The sequence below is a fragment of the Typopeltis vanoorti genome, chromosome 14 (genome assembly GCF_054136105.1).
Source record: "Typopeltis vanoorti isolate ZY-2024b chromosome 14, IOZ_Tvanoo_1.0, whole genome shotgun sequence".
In the NCBI taxonomy this organism is placed as follows: domain Eukaryota; kingdom Metazoa; phylum Arthropoda; class Arachnida; order Uropygi; family Thelyphonidae; genus Typopeltis; species Typopeltis vanoorti.
The window spans coordinates 62,795,428-62,807,822 of record NC_143562.1 but is presented as its reverse complement, the minus strand read 5'-3'; the positions used below and the strand labels follow the sequence as shown (position 1 = coordinate 62,807,822).

Below are 12,395 nucleotides of genomic sequence, written 5' to 3'. Positions count from 1 at the left end.
ATGAGACATTTGTGCTCATGGCTACAGAAGGTTCTACTAAAGAAAGAATGGAAGACTTTTTTTAGTCACTAGAGAAGGAAACTGGCATAAGGAAAAAGGAAAAGCTTGTACTTGTTTGAGATCTAAACCGCAAAGTAGGAAATAGATACCAGACATACAAAAATGTATTGGGAACTAATAATAATGGCAAGTACCTACTGAGTTGCTGTTTAGAACAAAGACTAACCATCACTAACAGTATGCTCCAACATAAAGATGTGCAGAATTCATATGCAGAGATGACAAGAAATAAGAAATCTCATTGATTATGTTACTGCTGACAACAGTTCAGGACACAACAGTATAAAGAGGATCTGAAATAGGGGATGAAGTTGAATACCACACTGAAAAGAAAATGCAAGAAAGCTTTAAAAAGGATCAAAGTAGAGTAGCTTTCAGAGGTGAACTGTAGACTCAGGACTCAGGATAGTATAAGACATGGATTGATTCACCAGAGATACATGTGGTGAAGTTGTATGCAATGACAGAAAAGCCAGAGCTCCATGGTAGACTCAAGTAAAAGAGGCATCATGGAAAAGAAAGAATATATCGAAATTTCCTGGCAGGTACATCAGCATGTGCACTGAGAAAATACAGAGAAAAATGTAAGAAAGCAATGCACAGCATAAAAGTAGTAAAACTCAGAGGCGACCTGGTTTGGCCAAATGGTTAACATAACTGCTCTCCAACTAACAGGCTATAGGTTCGAATTCCACCCTAGGCACGGACGTTTGTGGTTGCCTTTGGATGAGAGATGAATTTCATTGCCTGAGTGAGAGCACAGCCCACTTATTAGAGACTTAAGGTGGCCTGAAAAAGTTCCACATGATTTCTGAATCACAACACAAGATACACCCCTACGTCCGAAAATAATAACTATCAACAACTGGACGGAGGGGTGTATCTTGTTTGTGAATTTTAGATGCTTCATATATTCTGAATGACTTTACATATACCCTGATGTCCAAAAGAGGATAGTATAAACAATCCTACATACAAATACAAATTTACTAAACATTTGGCTTAATTACAAACCTCCTTCACAGGTAATACATCCTCAATCTGTAAAAAATTGTTCACCTAAAAAGTGCATTAAAAATCCATATTTTAAAAATTCAGGCATAATGATTAGTTTCGATATTAATGTAACATTAACAGAGACTCTTGATTTGCTAATGCACCAACACCACCTCCAGTTGGCTGTTCCAGCTACATCTAGTTGTTTATATATTTTCCCTTTCTACATGAAATAACCTCTATGTGCTGTAAAGAGGAAAAATATATAAACAACTAGATATAGATGGAACCAGCCATGGGCTCTCCCTTTTACCAATCTCCACATAGAATGCTTAGAGAACCAAGTACTCAATAGAGCCACTCTCAAACTAGTAAGCTGGCTGCACTATGCTGATGATGTGTTTGGTATTTGACCACATGATCTAGACACATTAGTACATTTAAATAACCAACAACCTCGAATCAACATCACAATGGAAAAGGAAATCTAAAAATTGTCTGCCCTTCCCAGATGCATTAGTCACATCCCGTCCAATTTATAGAAAAAAAACTATATATAATGCAAGGTATTTGCAAATAATCACAATATCATCCAGCTCAACAATATGGTATCCTAAAAGCACTAACTCACAGTGCTATCTTTTCTGATTATAACGCTCTTAATACTGAATTTACCTACTTTTGCCAAACATTTTTATCCAATGGCTATAATCTCAAAAAAAAAAAAAAATGCCTCACTCAAATCCATTCCATCACTCAATATACTAGATCACATTAAAACTGTTACTATCCTACATATTTACATATTCAGGGCACATCTGAAAAAGATATCCAGAGTGATTAATAAATAGAATTTGTTAACTCTTTGTTTATTCAACAAGAGGTACCACCAATTAGGATTTTAGTTCTCTATGTTGTCTGTTACAGTTTTAAACTGTTCCTACTTTTAACTTATTGTTGACATTCACATACTGTGACAAATACCAATCCCTCACCACATTTAAAACATATATCAAGTTGGCAGCCCTCATCTGTTCATCTAAGGAGAAAAACTCTCTCCTTTATCACTTCCAGGAGTATATGAAGTGCTCTGTACTTGTGACCTGGCTTACTATGGACAACAGGAAGATCTGTTGACATCTGCCTCAGAGAACATAAAAAACATATTCAGCATCATTGCTGTGGCAAATGGGGACTAGCAGACCATGCCTTGGATGCCTCTTCACACAGGATCAGATGGCAACAAACAAAAATGTTACACACAAATCATTATAAATCAGAGAAAAGTTGTTTTCGGAATAAGCAGTAGCTTTAAAACATTCCCAAACCTCATACGGCTGTATCAATTTATCAAAATCTGAAAGAGTTGTATTAAGATCAAATTAGAACCGTTAACTCTCTTTATCCAACAATAGGTAGTGCAAATTAGGACTTTAATTGTTAGTCCTAATTTGTCAATTTAATTCTTTAATTAGTTTACAGTTTTAAACTGTTCCCACTTTAAGCTAATTGTTAATGTTCGCATACTGTGAGAAACTGTTTTGTACTCTGAAGATGCTGGGTAGAACAGCAGTGAAATATCAGCAAATAAATAAATATTAATAATTTTCTTAGTACCTTGTGAATTCATCATAATTGTTAAATTCCTGAATACGTCCTCAGGGGTGTACAGGATATGAAAATACTACATGAAAAAATTACATCACCACTAACTTCCTGTTGACAATTTTCCTCCAAATTAATTTGTTAAGACGTCAATATTATCAGATTATATTTCTATCTTCTAAGGCATTTTATCACTGTATCAATCCACCTAGATCTTGGTCTTCCTTTGGGTCTTTTTCCCTGCCATCCTAGTGAAGAACACTTCATTTGCTTTCCTCTTCCATTCTGTTTAAGTGCCAATACCACCCAAGATTAGCTCTGTTAACACATTCCTGAATGCCAGGTAATTCAAATTCTTTCCTAATATCCTAATTTTTAATATGATACTGCCATTGATTTTATCTGTTCTCCCCTACTCTTTCTCCACATTCTTAAATCAGTGGTCTCTAGTCTTTGATCAAGTGTTTTATTTCTAACCCAGCTCTCAGAAAAAATTCATTTGAACACTGTCTCAGACAGTAAGTTTTGTGTTTTGACTAATTTTTCACTTATTCCGTGAAAGTTTATTCAGTTGACTTCCCACCATACCAGCTTTGCTAATTCTGTTGTCTATTTTTATATTTAATTTGCTATCCTCACTCAAAATTGCTCCTAAAACAGCTAAAATGTTTTACTTGTTCTATAGGTTTGCCATTCAGGATGCAGTTGATGTTTTCAATCCATTTTCACTGTCTGTCTTTTTATACCAAATTTATTACAACAGTTATTCAATTTAGTCAGGGAGTTCTGCAGACATGTACTAAATTCATGATGTGATTTTCTTTCTTGACTACTATGTATAATAACTACACTTTTTTTGAATGTTAGTCAAGTGACTTTTAATTTATCGTCCTACATGTTTCACCGATTCTGCTATCAGCATCTTCAGGGAATACAATTGGTAAGCATATATGAAGGTAACAGACTAGGTTTTTAACTGACAGTTCTAATTCATACAAAATTAGTATTGTGTGAGACAATGCGTGTGTCTCGGGAACAAGATTTATTTGTTACGAGACATGATGTAATTGGCGTGAAAGTTCATTTCTTTGACATTTAGTAATCTAATTAAAGCTTTCCAAATTTCTGGTAGGATTAGGCCTTGATTCTTATTTAGGTTTCCTGTTGAACGGGCAACCGCAGCAGCTTCCTTGAAGGTTCTGGAATGGTAGTTCTCTTCTATATAGGGCATACGACTCGTATCCCACTCAATGATATGGTTGGTAGATGCAAAATGGCAAGAAAGGCCTGAAATGTCTTGTCTGTTGTTTCTGACATACCCTATGTGTTCCTTCTGTCGTTTCGAAGCTTCTAGAGATCTGACCACCGTAACTAACACCACAGGAGCAAGGTATATCATATACTCCAGAGTACTTGTGGAAAGGATGATGGTCCTTCGGTGATCTTAAAAATTTCCGAATAGTATTGACCGGCTTGAATGCTACTCTAATATTATGTGGTTTTAGAAGGATAGCCAATTTTCTGGAAATGCTGCTGACAAATGGAATAGTTATAGTACAGATGTATTGGGTGTCATCACGTTGTCTTTGTGGTACATTTGAAAAGAGAATCTTGTTGCAGAGTCTTTTTTGGATAACCATTTAAGGATAGCTCTCTGGATATTGTAGTTAATTCTTTTTGTAAGTCATCTCGGTCTGTTGTGCAATGTATAGCTCTTTTCTTGAGCATATGGATAATGCTAAGTTTCTGGGATAGTTAATTCTTTTTGCAAGTCATCTTGGTCTGTTGTGCAATGTATAGCTCTTTTCTTGAGCATGTGGATAATGCTAAGTTTCTGGAATATATGATGTGACGAGTTGAAATGGAGGTATGTCCAGTATTCGTAGGTTTTCTATACATAGACAGGTTGATACTGTTATTGTTTCTTTATTAGGATGTCTAGGAATGGAAGTTTTTCATATTTTTCTATTTCTAATGTGAATTTGATGGTATGGTGGAAACTATTGATTTGGCTGAGGTAATCCATTAGTTCTTCTTTCATATGATTCCAAATGATAAAGATGTCATCAACATATCTGTACCAAGTTTTTGGTTTTGGGATAATTTAGGATAAGATTTTATCTTCTAAGTCTTCCATGAATAAGTCAGCACAAGAAGGAGAGAGGGGGGCTACTGGCTAATCCGGTAAGTTGTTTGTATACTGTTTTTTGCCAAATGAAATAGTTCAAAGTTAAACAATGATTGAACAAAGTAGTGATGTTGAGGAGAGTAAGCCTTCTGCCATGACATGTAGTGAGTGACCAGTGAGAAAGTTGGCAATCCAGTTGCAGAGTGGGGGAAGGCAGACCACAGGGTGGCAGTTTGGTGAGTAGGCCCTGTGCTAAACCCAATCAAATGCCTTTGAAATGCTGAGGACAACCACGAGTTTCTTCAAATTTCTCCATTGCTTGAGTCCATAGATGGGTGGTGAAAGCAAGAAAATCAGCTGTGAATGATCACTAGTTGCAGAATCCATACTGCTAGTCACTAATTAATTGGCATGTCTCTAGGTGGTTCAAGAGTTCATTGTTTATGACCTTCTCCATAATTTTAGATTAGGAGTGAAAAACTACTGTCCAAATGCCCTCACTACTGTGAGAGCATTTGGATGGTAGTTTGTTGCTTAATTTTAATCACCTTTCTTTGGGATGGGCTGGATGTGGACCTATTTCCATGTTGTCAGGTAGATGCAGTTGAATAGGATAGATTGAAGAGACAAGATAGGTATTAGTTCTGGAGCACAATTTTTTAACACAATAGGTGGGATACAAAGATACCTTGTTTGGATTCAGGTCGTTAAGGATCATTCGGATTTCTTTTCATCGGAAGACTATGGGAGACATGAAGGGAGCCGTTCTTTGTGAAGTTGATGGTACTTTGCCCAGATCATCAATGCAGGAATTGGAAGAGAAAAGTGAAGTAAGTTGGCCTTGTCTTTTGGTGACTACAGTACCATCTGGATGTGAGAAAGGTGGAAACATGGGTGGGCAGAAGTTGCACCCAATGATCTTGGCAAGGGACCAGAAGGAGTGACTACCATTTACACAGAACACGAGTTTGTAGCATTTGGCCCTTTCAAAGTCTGACTTGGACTTGGTGATGATTCTTTTACAACTGCAGTATAGGCAGAGAGGGCAGCTGAATGCAATATGGATTAGAAAAAGAATATTATAATCTCTTAGCTTCTCAGCATGGTACCAGTTTCCTTTTTATCATATCAGAAAAAAAAAAAAAATTTGATAAGGAGGATAATAATTCCAAGTCATCATTGAAATGTGAGAAATGAAAATATGGAAGAAGAAGAAAAAAGAAAGAAAAACGAACATATAAAATTCAGTCAGAAGCAAATAGTTTTGTGGCACAGATATTTCTTATTTATTCAATCCTGATGTGAGCCATTTCAATATCAAAAATAGGACACTGGCTGCAGACACATTTTCTGCCATAAATCTTAAAAAATGCTCTCACAGCAGTCCATTAATTTAGTCATACAAGTTTCTATAGTTATAATAGTACTTTATAAACCCTCTTAACAAAATACTCCATTATTATGATTACCTGAAGCGGTTGTTGAGGCAAAGGTGTCTGTACAGAACTAGGCTGTAGTGGTGTTGAATAACTAGGAACAAAATAGCCCGTGCTAGCAGGTGCTGGTGGAACTGGCTGAGTTACTTCAGGAACTCCTGGTCCAAGGATAGGTGTAGTAATTGGAGCAGAAGAATCATAAGAAACTGAAGCCTAAGAGAAGGAAATTTTTTAACATAAGTCTCCAGTTCTTTTAAAATGAACCTCTTAAAATATTGCACCTACATTTGGGACTAAATAATGTTGACTTTTATTTTAAATGTATATTATAGAAAATTGCTCTAATTGTTATATATTATTTCTCAATTCTTTTCTGTATGTATTCATTCGTGTACCTTCGTAGATACAGTTATTTATTTTTTTATTGACTGTATCACCTACATTGTATTTTCATAGATCTATATGGCTACGGCTCTTGGTTACACATAGTGTACAGTTCTTTCTAATCTATTTCCATTTTCTTTCTTCTACTAAGTATTTTATTTTACTATCAATCTCTATATTACCACCTAGAAAATAATTGTAGGATGGATATATAAGTGTTCTAAATACTTACTGCATGTATTACGTTTTCATTTGTATTACTTATTCAATGTATTAATCAATTACTTACATTTAACTGAAGAGAGCTTGGTATTTTTATAGTAATATGTAATACTGTTATAAAATAGATTTTATAAAATGTGTCATTCATGAAAGCATTTTTGCATGCACACACATGCTTGATAAAGAAGACTTTCCCAGCTATAGGACATTTGGAAGTATTTGTTATGACTATAAAAGCCAAAGGAGGAAAAAAAATAAGCATAATAGTATAATAATATAATACTACTTATTCTTTAAATTGCATGATAAGTTCTGTCTTCCTAGAAGACTTCATCACATACAAGAATATGACAGTTATATTCTTGTAATGTTTAGTGTATTTCTCTGATTTTTTTTCCTTCTATGCATATTTTGCACTCACTGATGATGAAATAAGTCATATGATTTAAAGAATAAATAGTACATTGTATTCTATTTTCATTCTCCCTCAGCTTTTATAGTCAATAAATTCTTCCAAATATGATTATCTATTTATTTATTTCATATCCAAACACAAGTGGTACAGTAGTAAGTAAACGGTACAGCATTATTTACAACAAATGAGAACAGCTTATATTTGGTAGATGAATTATACAGAGAATAATAAGTAACTTATGAAGAAAAAAGAAATTATACATAAGTTATATACAATAAATATGGTCAGATGTTTCTCCAGTATCTTGCGCAATCAACTGCTCTTTCTGTGCAAGGTGATTGAAGAAGTGGACAAGAAAGAAGGTGTTCCATGGACTGGGTTGTCCCACGCTCACAATTATCTGGTCCAGTGAGGTAACCCCATTTGATGAGGATTTGTTTGCAGCATCCTGTAGTTCGAAGTCTGTTGAGGTTTTTCCAAGTATTCCAAGCGGACACCACTTTGGCTGTGGGAATACCAACATTATTCTCAAGGCAAAGCACAAGCCATTGTTGAAGTCTTGTCTCTGGGTTTTTAGGTGGTTCAACAGTTATTATCTATTTACCTACATATAGACAGAAATACAGGAAACTATGCCAGTAGAAAAGAAACAGGAGTGCTGGTTTTATATTGGCAATATTTCTTCAAGCTGTTGTTTAATTTGCTGTCTCTAATTTGCTCTATCTTTAGTCTAAATTCTAATGAAGCTCTAACTACCTCACAATCTATAAATAGAGATATAGTTGGTCATTCTTTGGGCCTTTTCATATTTGCATCTGAGTGATGTCAAGAAGTTTCAACAACCCATGAATTAATTCAATTTCAAGTTACTAAGTTGGGATGCCAGGAATCAGGGATGATTCCTGGCATCCCAGGAATAAAAAGAATATAGAAGAGAGTAAAAAAAATATAAATTAGGGATGGGGAAGGAGAGAGAAAGTAGTAGGAATTTTTTTGTCATCATGAAATTCCTGACACGTAACCTCAGGAGTGTGTACAGAATATTATGACAGTACAACACAAAAAAAGTTACACCATTACTAATTTCCTATTAACAATTTTCTTCAAAATTAATCTGTTATCTGTCAAGCATCCAATATTACTAGATCTTACGTCTTTATCTTCTAAGGCATGTGTTACTGTGTCAATCCATCTAGATCTTGGTCTTCCTCTGAGTCTTTTTACTGTTTAAATAACCATATCATCTGAGGTTAGCTCTGCTTACACACTCATGAATACTAATGTCAAGTTCCTTCCTAAATATGATTCAGCCAATGATGCCACCTGCTAAATCCCCCTAATTTTTCTCAGAACTCTCATATTTGTAGTCTCCAGTCTTTGAGAGTTATTTCTAACCCAGCTATCAGATCCATAAGTTAAAACTAGTTTGAATACTGTCTCGTATACAGCCAGTTCCAGTTTGGGGTTTTGACTCATTTTTCTCTCTTATTCCACAGAAATTTATTCAACAAAATTACTACAATACCAGTTTTGCTAATTCTGTTGTCTATGTATATAATTGACTTCCCATCTTCAATTAAAATTGTACTGGAATATATGAAATGTTTTATTAATTCCTTAGGTTCTCCCATCAGGTGCTGTCTGTTGATGTTTCAATGTTAGTGCCTATTTTCATAGTCAAAGATTCCTGCAGACTTGTACTGGATTTGCTTAGAAATATAACATCATCTGCATAAAGTAAAGAGCTGAGGTCAACACCTCCAAATTTAATATTAGATTTAATCCAGCTTTCCTTCATAATGTGATCCATATAGAGTGAATGAAGATAACATACATTGTCTTACACCTGATTTAACATTAAACCACCTTCCTGTATACTTCTTTCAATTCTAACTCCTGAAATAAAACTTAAGTACTGATTGACATAATGTCTTCCATTTACACCATATCACTAACATTTTGAACAGCTTTTTTTTTGGTACATTGCTATATACCTTTTCCAGATCTACAAAACTTAAATACAGATCCTTGTTATATTCCCATAATTTCTCAACAATTTGTCTGAAAGTGAAATTCTGATCCTGAGACCCTCAATTTGGCCTGAACCCAGCTTGTTCCTATCCAAAATTCCTTTCCACAATTTTTCTTCTTAGGCACTTCTCATGTATACTTGCATAAATCTTAATAGCAACACTAGGGAAATTCCTCTGAAATTCTCACATTGTTTTATATCCCTTTTTATAGAAGGGTGCTATGAGAGATCTACTCCAATTATCTGGAATTCCATCCTTTGATCAGGCATTCTGAATCATGCAGCATAGTCACTGTAAAACTTTTATACATCCATATTTGAGCATTTCTGGTTGAATATCACCTATTATACAGTAATCTTTCGTTTAATGCACCCCCAATTAGTGCATAATTTTTTTTTCGATACCCAAATTCAAGTGTGCCTCTAAAATTCGATTAGTGCGCCCATATACATCTTAAAAATAAATGTTACAGATTTTAAAAATTTAATATCTATACATTTTTATGGCTAACTATTTAAAAAAATCACTTACCAGAATGAAATAATTTAGCTACCAATTTAAAACCTTTTACAAAGTTATTTTTAATGGCATACTACACTGCTTCCATGTACGCTATGTTCCAAATTTTTACCGCCAAAATTTATGTCGTCTGCTATAGCACACCCACAGATTCGAGACCCTTCGACACTTCTATGCATGTCACAAAAAGGAGGATCCATTCCGATAATAGGGTAATCAATCTGTCTTTTGGGATGAGTTGTTTATTATTACTTGTCAGAAAATTAACTTCTCTTTTATGATCATTGTAGTTTTTAAAGTGGTAACTATTTTGCTTGTATAACATTTGGAAAATTTTATCTATAAGGCACGTGATTTCGCATGTTGGCGACCAATTCGAACATCCTTCATTTCTTTCTTCCCTTCAATGATAACGTCCAAGAGTTAATTAAATCTCATTCTGAAGAATTGAGTGATTCCAACCTGCTAAATTTAGATGCACAGCGGAAAGATCCCAAAGAACATGAAGAAAATTTAACCACTGATAGTCAGCCAAAGAGATTTCACAGAAACAATTTGAAAATAGTTTTTGTACAATCGAAGTTTTTAAGCAGCAATGTTTAGAGACTGACCCTGATGAAGAGAGAAGCAGTAAAATTTGCAGAAGAGTAGAAGAGGCAATAGGGCCATACCGTCGGTTGTATGAAAAAAAGAAACAAAACGCCTGCCAAACTACGTTAGCTCAATTCTTTGTTAAGTAGAATAAATTTATATTCTGAATATGTTTTATTGTCTTCAGCTTCATGTTTTTCCTTTAACTAGACCCTGAGACATACACTAATTCTTTTATAAAAAAATTAAGGTTCAAAAAAGAAATCTGAAGAACGAATTATACTTTTTCCCATAGGTTATTATATTCGATTAGTGCGTTTTCAATTAATGCACTTGTTTTAAGGAATGCATTAGGTGCACTAACTGAGGGATTGCTGTACTTGCCTTTCCACATTTCAGGTTTCTGATAGCTGAATTTTGATTCTGAAGTAGTGATATATGTTCCTGATTGCATTCCTACTGGGAGGTTTTTACCACCATGCTGCCACTGTATGTTTCATTTAGCAGTCTTTTAAACTCCAGACATCCAGAATATCTTTATCTTCAGTTTCATGTCATCTTTATTATCTTTGATTCCTTTTACAGTACTCTTTTTTCCAATTTCTGTGCTATTTCAATAACCTCCAGAATATTTTGCCACCTCCATGATATTTTTTTATATTCTTGCCAAAGTCTTACCACGACTTCTGTTTAGCTAGTTTTACAGTGCTTTGCATTCTTACATTTTTCTCAGTATTCTCTCAGTGCACTATCTGATTTACTTGCCAGGAATTTTTGATATGCATTCCTCTTTTCCTTGAGTGTCTCTTTAACCTCCTCAGTCCACCATGGAGTTCAGATTTTTTGATCCTTGCAAACAACCTCACATGCCTCTTTGGCTGAATCAACCATCAATCATTTCTTCAAGATTTGCCAATGAATTTCCTAGATTTGGATCTTGTTTTCAAACTCTTTCATTTTTACTTCTGTACTTTAGTCTACAGTTCACCCCTGGAAGCTGCTTACCTGATTCATTTTAAAACTTTCATATACACACTATTTTTTTCAATATGAAATTCAATTTTATTCTGTTCAAAACTAAATGGTGTTCAAATAATATTCCAAATACTCTGTATACAAGTGGAAAAACATCATTATCAACAATAATAAAGTCATGAGACTTTTCTTATATCTTACCCCTCTTTCCATGTGAATTTGTGCATATTTTCACGCTGGAATATTAAGTTAATAATAACTAGTCCATGTCCTGAACAGAAATACATCAGGCACTTACCATTCTTACCATTTCTATATGTCTGGTAATCATTTCCTTCTCTGCTGTTTAGATCCCCAACAAGGACTAACTTTTCCTTTTTCATTGTGTCAGCTGCATTCTATAGTGCTTCAAAAATTTCCTCTAATTTTTCCTTTAGCAGAACCTTCTGTGTGGGACCATTACCACAAATAATATTTGCTCACATCACTATGATAGACATGACTTGCCCTTCAAGAAGATTAGCCTCGTATTTAGTGTTGAATACTATAGTTACTCCTTTTCCCTGACAGTGACTGCCTGAATATTACATGTTGTATTTGTTTCTTAAGTGTGCATGGGTTAGCCAAGTGGCTATGCGCTTCACAACTATATGCCTGGGAAAGGAGTGTCCAGGGTTTGATTCCTGTCGCTGATGTGAGGAGCTTAGGATCTTTCTCAACCAGTCAGGTTAGATGGTCTTGGGCATGGACTGCAGGGTTTTTCATCCCACAAGCAAGCAAATCAACCTTGAGAACTCAACGCTTTTATAGACAAAGAATATGCCGAGAGGCACAGGGCCAACCACCTTATCCTCATATAACAGTTGCAGTTATAAGGGACTCTTAACACCGTAAAGGTAAAAGAGAGAAAGATTAAGAAAGAAAGTATTTGTTTCTTAGAAAGATTTCACCTGTTTTTTCATGTTTGTTTCAGTAACACCTATCATGTCAATCTGGTACTTATCCAATTCTTTTCTGGTTACACTTCATTT

At 34.8% G+C, this 12,395-nt stretch overlaps 1 protein-coding gene across 3 annotated transcripts in view; it reads right to left on the bottom strand.

Annotated features, from left to right (window-relative positions):
- The window catches only part of Sec31 (COPII coat complex component secretory 31), a 486,555-nt gene that overhangs the window by 29,049 nt on the left and 445,111 nt on the right, over positions 1-12,395 (bottom strand). For all 3 annotated transcript variants that reach the window (XM_090403344.1, XM_090403343.1, XM_090403345.1), the window contains exon 24: positions 6,259-6,438. In XM_090403344.1, coding sequence (XP_090259470.1) covers positions 6,259-6,438 — 180 coding nt within the window. The remainder of the gene's footprint in view (positions 1-6,258; positions 6,439-12,395) is intronic.